This window comes from Physeter macrocephalus, chromosome 11 (genome assembly GCF_002837175.3).
Source record: "Physeter macrocephalus isolate SW-GA chromosome 11, ASM283717v5, whole genome shotgun sequence".
NCBI lineage: Eukaryota > Metazoa > Chordata > Mammalia > Artiodactyla > Physeteridae > Physeter > Physeter macrocephalus.
Window position 1 is genome coordinate 180,650,580 of NC_041224.1, and position 12,998 is coordinate 180,663,577.

General features: G+C 46.3%; 1 protein-coding gene across 5 annotated transcripts in view; it reads left to right on the plus strand.

The window, feature by feature from the left end:
• COA8 (cytochrome c oxidase assembly factor 8) overlaps positions 1 to 12,998 on the plus strand; it is a 62,545-nt gene that overhangs the window by 19,018 nt on the left and 30,529 nt on the right. For all 5 annotated transcript variants that reach the window (XR_008618746.1, XM_055088744.1, XM_055088743.1 and 2 more), the window contains exons 2-3: positions 4,405 to 4,602; positions 5,320 to 5,383. Coding sequence is in view for 4 of the 5 variants with exons in the window: in XM_055088744.1 (XP_054944719.1) it covers positions 4,405 to 4,602; positions 5,320 to 5,383 (262 nt within the window). In the remaining variant the exon portion in view is untranslated. The remainder of the gene's footprint in view (positions 1 to 4,404; positions 4,603 to 5,319; positions 5,384 to 12,998) is intronic.

Consider the following 12,998-nt stretch of genomic DNA (forward strand, 5'->3'; position numbering starts at 1 on the left):
TGAGAGGCCCGCCCACAACAAAAAAAAAAAAAAAAAAAAAAAACGTTTATGGGCACACCACTGCCCAGGGGGCGGCCCCATCCACTGGTTCCTCAACGCTGTCCCCAGGCCATCTCTTGTTCCTCTGTCCCTGCAGCCCCCATACCGCCACAGCCTCAGAGAATGGCTCTTCCTCTCCACCCCCTCAGAGTGGCCATGCCCCCCAGAACAGGCCCGAAGGACCCTTCCTTGCATTCCCCTGGGGCCTCCTCCAGCTTCTTAAGCTCCATTACTGATGTGGAAATTTGGGTGAATTTTAGGGCATATTCTACTTGTCACCAAATCTTTAACTCATTACTACATAGGTTCTTTTTATTGATTGGACATTTTCTATCAATCTTTTTTTTTTTTTTTTTTGGCTGCGTTGGGTCTTTGTTGCTGCGCGCAGGCTTTTCTCTAGTTGCGGTGAGCGGGGCCTACTCTTCGTTGCGGTGAACGGGCTTCTCACTGTGGTGGCTTCTCTTGTTGCGGAGCATGGGCTGTAGGTGTGCGGGCTTCAGTAGTTGTGGCTCGCGGGCTCAGTAGTTGTCGCGCACAGGCTCTAGAGCACAGGCTCAGTAGTTGTGGCATGTGGGCTTTAGAGCCCAGGCTCAGTAGTTGTGGCTCATGGGCTTAGTTGCTCCGCGGCATGTGGGATCTTCCCGGACCAGGGTCGAACCCGTGTCCCCTGCATTGGCAGGTGGATTCTTAACCACTGCGCCACCAGGGAAGTCCTCTATCAATCTTTTTTTTCCCCCACTCAAATGCTGTATTCTTTTACCTAATCTGTCAAGGGTCCTTGAAATTTTGTTTAAAAGATACTTCTCTAGAAACGTTTTGAGAGTCTGAGGGAATCATATGTACTTTTCAACATTTCCTGCTCATTCACTTATTCTAGACTCAAAATAATTTTCTAAATAGTAAGCATCCCTTTTAAAAAAAAATTATTTATTTATTTATTTTGGCTGCGCTGGGTCTTTGTTGTGGCCCTCGGGCTCCTCTGATTATGGCGCTTAGTTGAGGTATGTGGGATCTTAGTTCCAGGGATTGAACCTGGGATCGAACCCAGGCCCCCTGCATTGGGAGCATGGAGTCTTAACCACTGGACCACCAGGGAAGTCCCAAAATAGTAAGCATTCCAACGCTGAGCTGAACATGCCACAGATTTTTTTTTTTTTTTTTTTTTGCGGTACGCGAGCCTTTCATTGTTGTGGCCTCTCCCGTTGCGGAGCACAGGCTCCGGACGCCATGCCACAGATTTTTAATAAAATATTATAAATGCCACTGTTGTCCTAAAGGCAGAGCTATAATGTGTTATAACTCAGAAACTCTGTGTTCTCAGATGTAAGGAGAAGCTTTTTTGCATGAGTGGCTGTCCCTGCATATTTTGTAATATAACTTGATCTGCTGAACTCTGAGCGGTGATGGCAGAGCTGATGTAACCTCCTCAGGTGTTCTCTGTGGTCTGAACTATCCACGTTAGGTGGCCACACCAAGCTTTGTAACCCACTTCCCGACCAAACCCGCTGCTATCCTTGTCACGTTTTAAATTCTTCCTATTTTTAGACTGCTTGGGAATTTAGAAGATTTAGGAAGGTCATAGCATCCAAGACAAGGAGAGGGCCGACGGCTAGTGCTGCATTTAGCAGTCTCCTTCAGTGAACGCCAAGTTCTTGGGGTGCTTGGGTAGGCGGCTGGTGCTCAGTGGCGGCCGTCAAAGCGGAAACTGACTGACTGTTTCCTGAAGAGTGACTTGGTTTCCTTTCTCAGTCTACACTTGGTTCTTTACTCTGATTGTCCAGGGTTGAGTCCAGGGACCAGAAGATGGTCAGACGCACACCAGGGAGAGGAACGCGGAGGATTGTACGCGAAGCTGAGCTTCTGCTTGGCCTCTCCTTTCCTCCCATGGTGCTCCTGCCAAGTGAGCCATTGCAGAACACACAGCTGCACCTGGTTATCTGCATTAATTTGTGAAATTATTAGCTATTAAAGCTACATTTTTCAAAGGAAATTATCAGTAAGCTGCTTACTGACAGAAAAAGAGCTGCTTTATCTTAAATTTTGCAAAGCCTGCATCTCTATTTTTAGTTACTTGGAAGTTGCAGCTTATAGTGGTGATAGTGAAGTACTGAAATATCCTAAATGAAGTGCCTTCTAAATGCAAAAGAACTGTTAATTATGTTCAGTATAGTAATTTTTTATCTTTGTAAGTTTTACCACTCTTTTTTTTTTTTTTTTTTTTTTTTGCGGTACGCGGGCCTCTCACTGTTGTGGCCTCTCCCGTTGCGGAGCACAGGCTCCGGACGCGCAGGCTCAGCGGCCGTGGCTCACGGGCCCAGCCGCTCCGCGGCATGTGGCATCCTCCCGGGCCGGGGCACGAACCCGCGTCCCCCGCGTCGGCAGGCGGACTCTCAACCACTGCGCCACCAGGGAAACCCTTACCACTCTTTTAATTGACTTTATTGAGGTGTAATTTATATATAGTAAAATGAGTGCACCCATTTCGAGTTTGATGAGTTGTGACAAATGTGTAAATCTGTGCAATCACCACCCCAATAAGATCTAGAACATCACTCCAGTCCCCTCCACCCCTCACTCTGGGCTACCACTGATCTGATTACTTTTTCTAGAATGTCACATAAGTGGAATCACATAGAACGTCCTCTTTGGTGGCTGGCTCTTTCGCTCTCTATGTTGTTTTGAGATCTGTCCGTGTTGTACCTGTTCCTCTCTGCTACTGAGTAGTTTTCTGGTTGTTTCTGGAGGGAGGACTGGCGGGAGGCACTCCGATGTTCCGGAGGTAGAAGTCGTGCTCAGTAGAGCTTTTGCTTTTTTAAAATCGGAGGACAGTTAATTTACAGTGTTGTGTTACCTTTGGGTGTACAGCAAAGTGATTTACTTATAGATTTTCCATTATAGGTGGAGCTTTCTATTTTAAAAATAGGGTAGAAGAGATTTCCAAACTGAATGTTATTTCCCCCCATGGATTGTGGTTACGTTGATCTTTTAACAGACAAATGGATAGTCTTTTGATTACTCAGCTGATCTCTTTATTTTAATATCAGGTTTATTGAAGTCCAGTTCACATATAGTAAAATTCACTCCTGGCAGACATGTACACCACAATTCAAGATATCGATCACTTTCACCACCCCAAAAAATTCCTTTGTAATCACCCCCTTCCTCCACCCCAGCACCTGTCTTTTCCAGGATGTCTTGGGAATAGAATCATCCAGTGTGCAACCTCTCTGGTGTGGCCTCTTCAATCAGCATAGTGCCTTTGAGATCCATCTGTGTCACCTGTAGTCTCCTCTGTTGTCGAGTAGTGTCCGTCACATGTATGTGCCATACTGTGTTTTTCTGTTCATCAGTGGAAGGGTATTTCGGCTAATTCCAGATTTTGGCAGTTATACATAAAGCCACTTTAAACAGTCATATCCGGGTTTTTGTGCGAACACGTGTACTCATGCATCATGGATAAATAACTTGGGAAGGGGTTGCTGGGTTGTATGTTAGCTGTGTGTTTAATTTTATAATGGACTGCTGACTTTTTTCCCAAGTGGTTGTACCATTTTGCATTGCCATGAGCAGTATTTAAGAACTCGATTGTTTTACGTCCTTGACAGCACTTGTTTGGGCAGATTTTTTTTTTTTTAGCCATATTAATATGTGTGTAGTGATATCTCATTGTGGTTTTGATTTGCATTTCTCTACTGACTAATGATGTTGAGCATTTTTTATGTGCTTTTATTTGTCATCTGTATATCTTCTTCGGAAACTTTTATTTAAATATTTTGCCTATTTTTAAATTGGGTTGTGTGTTTACTTATTATGGAGTTTTGAAAAGTCTCTATATAGTCTAGAAACAAGTCCTTTTACAGATTTGCATGTATTTTCTCCCAGTCTGTGGCTTGTCTTTTCATTTTCTTTATAGTGTCTTTAGGAGAACAGAAGATTTTAACTTCGGTGAAGTCCAGTTCATCTATTTCTCATCTTGTGGATTGTGCTTTTGGTGTTGTATGTAAGAAATGTTTGCCTAATCCAAGCTTGTAGAATTTTTACTGTGTTTTAGAAGTTTTATAGTTTTAGATTTTACATTTTATGTCTTTGATCCATTCTGCGTTAATTTTTGTATATGATGCAAAGCACAGGTTGACATTCTTTTTTCGCCTTAGGATGTTGAATTATTCCAGCACCATTGTTGAACATGTTTGGTGTAGTATTAATGTGAATGCTATTTATTATAGTTCTTTTAATTTGGATATTCCCTGGCACATAGTCTTAAAAAGAGGAAGCTAACAAGGGTCTTTAATAAATCTGGACTGTTCATTTTATAATACTAGGGATTCGTTAAGTTGTATAGTAACCCCATGCGTTTTGTTAAAGGTCTCAAGGTTCTGCCCTCCAAGAAAATCTTGCCATGATTGGATAGGACCCCCAGATAAATATTCAAACCTTCGACCTGTTCACTTCTACATCCCTGAAAATGAATCACCATTGGAACAAAAGTTAAGAGAATTAAGACAAGAAACACAAGAATGGAACCAACAGTTCTGGGCAAACCAGAATTTGACTTTTCTTAAGGTGAGTTTAGGTTTCGGGTCAGAATGAGAAATAATACAGTTGGCCACGTGGGGGCGCTAAATCTTTAGCATCTGCTTTGCCTTTCAGTTATTTGGCAGCATCTCATTGCCTCCCCGCCATACATATGTATGTGTGTATATATGCGTAGAATTTTAAAATCAGTATGTAACTGTAAAGAAGAAATATTGATCATTCACAGAATCACAGATCTTGAGGTGTTCAGGGAAGTAAAGGGAGTAGCAGAGCCAGAACCAGAACTGCAAGGTTCCACATGTATATACGCTTGTGTGTGTGTGTGTGTGTGTGGAATTATGGGTGTCTGGGATGTGTTGTCATTCTTCCTGAGAATTCAGGATTCTTAACAGCATGCTCATCAATAAACTACGAGAAAGGAGTATAAATTTTCTAATCCAGAAGAAAGACTTAGGCGATACATGATACATGTTTATCCATTTGGGCAGGCTAAGTCAAATGGAGTTGCATTTACCTTATTCTGTGGATTTATAAACAAACAGTGCCTCCCGAACATCTCATTTTCAAATCCTATTTCAAGCATGAAACTTTTAGCTAGGTTCAGATGGTTTAAAACAGGCTTTGAGACGGGCCACTTCTCAGGAAATCCACATCCAGACTTCTCCAGAGCACTGAGAACTGTGTCCTAGCCAAGGAAAAACGGAAAGACGAAGAAAGGGAATTCTGATAGCTGTCTTCTTTTAGGAAAAAGAAAAATTTATTGACTCAAGACTAAAAGCCAAAGGCCTGGAACTGAGAGCTGAATCAGGTGAGTGAGTTCTTTTTCTGCCAACGCTGGTTTTGTTTGAGTAGCTATATGAGAAGGTCTGAAGAAAGAGTATTAGGGCCTCCCTGGCCGTCCAGCGGTTAAGACCCACACTCCCACTGCATGGGGCGCAGGTTCCACCCCTGGTCAGGGAACTAGATCCCCTGTGCCTCTCGGCACAGCCGAAGAAAAAGAAAGGACGTTGAATGAAGTAGAGAAAGCTCAGGGAGCAGGTCGTGGCTCCATGGGGCAGGCGCTGTGAAGGTGTCCTCAGGGGTGCGTACGTCTGTCCTCCTCCTGCTCCCTCTTCTGTCTTCGGGTAAGGTCAGCCCTCTCATCATTTGGGGTCATTCTGATCGATGACCTCTTTCTGACCTTTGGACTTACATCCGAGGTCCCATGGCTTCAGCAGCCTCTGTCTCTTCTGCCCTGGCTTCTCTTCCCTGATTCCTGATGGCAGTTCATGATCCCACTGGCCATGAGCCGGAAACTGCAGTCATCCTGGAAGCCCCTCCCCACCCCTTCATCCTTCATCTCTCCACCAGATTTACCTCTTAGGTGTTTCTCAGCACCTTTGCTACTCCCTGTCCTTTTTTAAAAAAATAAATTTATTTTTATTTATTTATTTTTGGCTGCGTTGGGTCTTTGTTGCTGTGCATAGGCTTCCTCTAGTTGCGGCTCGCGGGATTTAGAGCGCAGGCTCAGTAGTTGTGGCTCACGGGCTTAGTTGCTCGGTGGCATGTGGGATCTTCCCGGACCAGGGCTTGAACCCATGTTCTCTGCATTGGCAGGCGGATTCTTAAGCACTGCACCAGCAGGGCAGTCCCTACTCCCTGTCCTTTAAACATGGCTTTAATTCAGGCTCTTGTTAATTCTCTGCCTATTGTAGTATCTTCCTAATTGGTTCCCTGGCCCCCAGTCTTTAAATCAGGGGTCATCAGACTTTCTGTAAAGGGATAGATAGTAAATAGTTTAGTCTCTCTGGGCCATATGGGTCTCTCCTTCAACTGGTCAGCTCTGCTGTTGTTCTGTGAAAGCAGCCATAGAAAATACATAAATTAATGGGCATGAACTTGTCCCAATAAAACTGTATTTACAAAATCAGCTGGTAGGCCAGATTTGGCCTACAGGCTGTAGTTTAGCGACTCATGCCTTAAATCCATTCTTTGCAGTGTAGCCAGTCTGTTCTACCCAAAATGCAGTTCTGACAGTTGCCACTCAGTTTAGGTTTTTAGATTTCCTGTGACGACAGAGTGACAGCCATGCTCCTCCTTCTGGATTGGAGGCCCCGCCCGGCCCCTGCCCGTTTTACCTGTTGTACCTGTTGTACCTGTTTCGTGTCTTGTTCCCCAGGCTGCGCACTTCACGTGTCAGGGATGCAGACTGCATTCAGTTCTCTCTGCCTTCCGTGCTGCTGTCCTTTCTTTTGGATGGAGAATCTAGTGCTCAAAATAACCTTTAATCATTTTCTCTCGGTGTTGATGTTAGGCCTGAATAAGATTTTGTTCTGTTGGTTAAACAGATGTCTACTGTCAAAACCTTCTGATGGAAAATCTGAAATCGTTGACCCCCAAAGCCAGGTCTTTGTTGGGCTAAAGCACTGTGACTCTCCCTGCTCGCGGTAGCCTTGCCTGGGCTCATTAGAATAGAGGTCTGGGGAGGATGGAGTTGGCCCCATGCTGGGCCCAGTCGTATGCTGTCTGCTGCACAGGCCCCACTGAGGGTCTGGGAGGGCAGGAGTGAGCAGGAAGGGGTGCTGTGTCCTATCAGATTTTGTTTGTTTTTTGGTTGGTTTTTTTGGGGAGGGTAATAAGTATTTTGATTTTTGTTTTATTTTTATGGTGACAGACAATTTTCAAGTTTATTTCCTTTTTTTTTTTTTTAATACAAAGCTAAACCACAAACAGGTACAACCAAGACATTTTATCTCCCATTTACACACTCCCATTGAATCCTCCTCCAATTGGCTGACCGCTGAGCAGGCAAGTGTGGGGTGAGGGGAAGACTTCCTTAGGTAGCACCGTCCTTAGGCCGGGGGCGGGGGCATCGAGGCGAGGACAGGCTCTCATCCCGAAGCACAGAATGAGAGCCCCGACTTCAGGACTGTGCCCTTTGCACATGTGTTCTGTTTTAGTTCCCATGGTGAACCAATGAAGTAGGTACTGTTACTTTTACCATTTTGTAGATGAGGATCCTGAGGGCAAGTTGTTTGACCAAAATCACAGAGTGAGTAAGTGGAGGGGCCTAGGTCCTGACCTGCAGAGTGGGTTCCCAGGGAGGCCCACGGGCCGCTGTCTTCTATGAGCATCATGGATTCCTACCGATGGCGTTACTGAGTGTTGAAAGACGGGCCTTAATTAGATTTCACATTAGTTTGGTAAGAAAACAGGAAAGAGTATGTTGAGGAAAGGACTCATGAAGGGAGGTGGCCGCTTTGTCAGCTGTTTAAACAGTTACCAGGCTGCAGTGATGGAAATGGGGGCGGGGGGACAGGTGTGTCACCCCCGTGGGCCAGAACACGCATGTGTAATACCTGAGTGCAGGGGTCTCGCAGAAGCCAAGAAAGAGGAGTTTCGTGTAATAAATGATGTTGGAGAAACTAATTATTTTGGTCCCAAAAGGATACATTTGGATTCATGCTCCCCGTAATACAGATGTATTCCAAACGGATGAAAAAGTTAATTATTAAAAATCAGTTGTTTATGGAGTAAAAAGTTAAGTACATCGCTCCTAGTTGTAGAAAGTCTAACAATAAAAGTGACCCTCCATTATCTGGAGGGGTGATGATTCCCTGAGCGTGACGGTAAAGGTAGAAAGATTCAGGAACATGAAAACTGACACTGTCTGGGTTCGTCAGGACTCCCTTTGATCAGTCCTCCTGGAAAGGAGAGTTTGCTGAGGGGACACGAAGTGGCTCAGACACAGGACCAGGGGAGAGCCGGGCCCAGGCATGGCCTGCACTCAGACGCTGGCACTAGAGGGAACCCAGGACATCCTCCCTCCTCTCGTTTCACCTCCTCTCTACCCTACTGCTTCAGCCTTCTCTTGCTGTAAACAGGCTTTTTCCACCTCTCGGTTTATACCTCCCAGGTCCAAGGAAGTAGCCAGACTGAGGCTCTGCCCAGGCGGGGTTCTGTTGAAGGAGTGAGGCTGCGCCACAGACACTGCCCAGCAAACCCGAGGGCCAGGCAAAGGGGTCCATGTCCAGGAAACACATTAAACGTGAATGGCAGGTGGCGGGAGGCGTTTGTGGCAGAGATGAAGAGGCGTGTGGACTTTATGAAAAGCCTTAACAAATTTGTAGAAATAACAAAACACCTGCAGATGAATAATGTGACTACAAGAAAAAAACTCTAAATTTCACAGTGTATATTAAAACAGCATCTAGGCCTTGTTTTATGCTTACTGAACTCAGGGAGATGTTTTCCCAGCTCCTTTTCCAGAAGGATTTAGTCGCATGAAGTACGCATATGCCAAGAAGCGGGGAAATTATGACCACTGAATATCTAAGAATTCATCCTATAGGAAAACATGGGAAGACTTCCCTGTGTTCCTGCAGCGTTGTCTTTCATTGCCAAACAATGGGAAGTATCTAACTATCCAGTCATTTCAGATTAGATAAGGCTGTGGTGGCCCGCTGTGCACTGGATGTTCACTGGAATATTCTGCAGCAGTCTAGGAACATTATTGACTTAATTTCAAGTGCGAAAAGTAGAATACCATGACGTCAACTCTGCCTGCCCCCAGATTAAATCTCTTGTAAGGCAGGCAATGCTGTGGGAGGGTTCTTGCCTCTAGTTTCTTTTACTGCTGAAGTGTTTGTGCAGCTGGAGTGGGGTGCCATCAGGATGGAGTTACTTTAAGTCAGCTGGTATTTAAGAAACACCCACTCGGTTTTCGGTAAATGTGTAATAAATTAGATTGTTCTGCCTATCATTCTTAGTATTACTGAAGTTCAGTATCACATTGCAGTGTTGACAGGTGTGGGATCTGAATTACTTAGCAAACATTTACAGTGCTTCTGCTTTATGATGAGTGTCACCGGGAATGCTTGGGCAGGACACCAAACTAGACCAGTAGCTGAAGGTGGCACCCCGACCTATCCTGAGAACCCTGCGGCGCCTGCTGTTCTGCCAGCAGCGGTGACGAGTGCGCCCCTCTGTGCCAGGCCCGTCCCACCTGCCGCCCTGACCGCGACTCAGCTTGTCTCAGAGCAGCCTTATGAGCTGTGCTGTTGTGATCCGCGTCCTGGAGCCCGGAGAAGCCACAGTCCGGCCACAGGGCCGGCGAGGGACGGAAGCCCGGCGCCGTGTCTCTGCCTCTCCGCACCCCTCATTTGCTCTGCCCTGGCTGCCCCCCTTCTCTGCCCGGTGGGATCCTAGCTGACTGTCACCTTCCCTGGGAGCCTTCGGCTTCCCTCCCCTCCTCAGGCAGCTGGTTGTCCCTCTTCCCCCGATCAGCATCCACCCCTTGATGGATTCCAGGTATTTATGGAACACCTGCCACGTCCCAGGCTAGTCGTGGGGACCAGCTGGGGACGAGACAGAGCCACGGTCTCGCCTTTGTGGAGCAGACCTCTGCGTGGGCCGGGAGGGTGAGCAGCCGGCCAGCAGCGCGGTGGACGCGCTCCGCGCTCCCGGGGCGTTGACCGCGGGGGACAAGGAAGCGGGGGGAGGGGAGGGCGGCGTTCCACAGGGGCCTTGGGGAAGCCCTCTCTGAGGGGGAGGCGTCGGGGAGGTTGGGAGAGGGTCCTCCACATGGAGGTTTCGCGGGGCAGCAGGAGGCTGGGTCAGAGGAGCGAGGACACGTGGGGTAGACTGCTCTTCACTCAGGCAGCGCGGGTCCGGGTGACATGTGGGCCCCCTCGGGCTGGCGGGAGGTGGCCCTTCTGTCTTTGTGGGGGGCAGCCACGCTCGTACTGTGCCCTCTGCGTTTGCCTTTGTGCTGTGTGCGTTCAGGGTTGGCCACTTTCCCTCCTGTTTCTGTAAAAATGTGCCCTGGGGTTACCTTCCCAGCTCTGTCTCTGTCTCCCAAAAATCCTGGTGCGGTTGAAGTGTCAGCATCAGCTTTGCAGCCAGGACACACGGCCTCTGTCTGGAGTCCTGGCGAGTGGACTAACCCGGGGGGAGCCAGAGCGGGGGCCTCTCTGGATGGGGGTGCTCTGCAAGTTCAGGGACCCCGTGTGCGATGCCTGTTTGGAGCTTGGGGCTTCTAAGCCAGAGGGCTGTCTCCCCGTGGTCTCATTCCTTCGCCCCTGAGCCGCTGCGGGGTGTCCTGAGACTGGCCCCTGGCCTGCTGTGCCGTCCCGAGTCACAGGGGCCCTACTGCCCGCTTGGCAGGCCGTGGTTCCTGTCCTGTGTGGCCTTTCAAGTCTCGTGAGGGTGTGGAGGGCAGGGGCAGCCCTGAGGGCGGGCGTCACGGTTGGCATCTCCCACCACAGAGGCTGCCAGGTCAGTCCGTGTGTGTTACCGGGTTCAGTGTGTGTGCACTGACTCGGAGTGGCGCGGTTAGGCTGCTGTCTGTCCCAGGCTGCATTCTACTTAGGAAGCACGTCATTTCCCTTCTACGGATACGCTGCTAGCTCACCGTCTCTACTCAAACTTCAGAAAGCATTGGCCTGTGTGCGATGAAACACATCACACACCTATGTGTATATCAATTGTGAAGAAAATTAGTTACACTGTAACCATTAGGGTCTAATGGTAGAGGAAGATATTTTTCCCCTTTAAGTCTCTTTTTCTTTACTGAGATATAATTCACACACCATAAAATTCACACTTTTAAAGTATACAATTCAGCGGTTTTAGTAGTCGCAAGATTGTGCAACCATCACCGCTGTCTAATTCCAGAACGTTTTCATCACCCCAAGAAGACAGTCCGTACCCACTGGCAGTCGTTCCCAATTTCCTCCTCCCACCAGCTCCTGGCAGCCCCTAGTCTACTTTCTGTCTCTATGAATTTGCCTATTCTGGACATTTCCAGGTAAATGTCATTATATACAGGCATACCTCATTTGTGCTTTGAAGATACTGTGTTTTTTACAAATTAAATGTTTGTGGTAACCCTGTATAGAGCAAGTCTATTGGCACAATTTTTCCAACAGCATTATTTTGTAATTAAGGTATGTATGGTTTTTTAGACATAATGCTATTGCACACTTAATAGACCTCAGTATAGTGTAAACATAACTTTATATGCACCGGGAAACCAAAAAATTCACGTGACTCACTTTACTGCAATATTTGCTTCATTGCAGTGGTCTGGGACCAAAGCCTCCATATCTCCAAGGTCTGCCTGTAATAATGTAGTGTTTTATGTGTGCCTTCTTTCACTTAAGTGTGTGTTTTCAAGGTTCATCCATGTTGTAGCATGTATCACTACATTGAAGATTCTTTTCTATGGCTGAATAATATTCCACTATATGGACATACCACATTTTGTTTACCTATCAGTTGATGGACATTTGGGTTGTTTCCACTTTTTGACTATTATGAATAACACTGCTGTGAACAGTCATGTATATACCTGTAAGTGGGATGCAGGGTCATATGGTAACTCTATGTTTAACTTTCTGAGGAACTGCCAAGCTGTTTTTCAAAGTGGGTGCATCATTTTACATCCCAACCAGCGATATGTAAGAGTTCCAATATCTCTATCCTCGTCAACACTTGTTATTGTTTGTCTTTTTGATTGTAGTCGTCCTAGTGGGTGTAAAGTGATCTTATTATCTTTTTAAGTTGAATTTCCGTAATGACTAATGATGTTGAGTATCTTTTCATGTTCTTATTTGCCATTTTTATATCTCCTTTGGAGAAATGTTTATTCAAATCCTTTAAAATTGGGTTATTTTAAAGGATTTAATTGGGTTATTTCTCTTTTTATTGTTGAATTGTAAGAATTCTTTACATACTCTGGATATTAGACCCATATTAGAAGGATGATTTGCAAATATTTTCTCCCATTCTGTAGGTTGTCTTTTCACTTTTTCAGTAGTGCCCTTTGAAGCACAAAAATTGTAAATTTTGATAAAATCGGGACTTGCCTCGTTGTGCAGTGGTTAAGAATCTGCCTGCCAACACAGAGGACATGGGTTCAATCCCTGGTCCCGGAAGATCCCACATGCCGTGGAGCAACTAAGCCCATGGGCCACAACTACTGAGCCCTGTGCGCATAGCGCCCGTGCTCTGCAACAAGAGACCCCCACGCACCACAACAAAGAGTAGCCCCCGCTCGCCACAACTAGAGAAAGCCTGTGCGCAGCAGTGAAGACCCAACACAGCCAAAAATAAATAAAATTAAAAAAAAAATTTTGGGGGGATGAAATCCAATTTATCTATTTTTTTCTTTGTTTACCTGTGCTTTAGGTGTCATATCTAAAATGCATTGCTTAATTCAAGGTGATGAAGATTTGCACGTGTATTCTTCCAAGAATTGTATAGTTTTATCTCTTACATTTAGGTCTTTGATTCATTTTGGGGTTTTTTTTTTTTTTTTTTTCTTTTGTGGTACGTGGGCCTCTCACCATTGGCGGCCTCTCCCGTTGCGGAGCACAGGCTCCGGACGCGCAGGCTCAGCGGCCATGGCTCACGGGCCCAGCCGCTCCGCGGCATGTGGGATC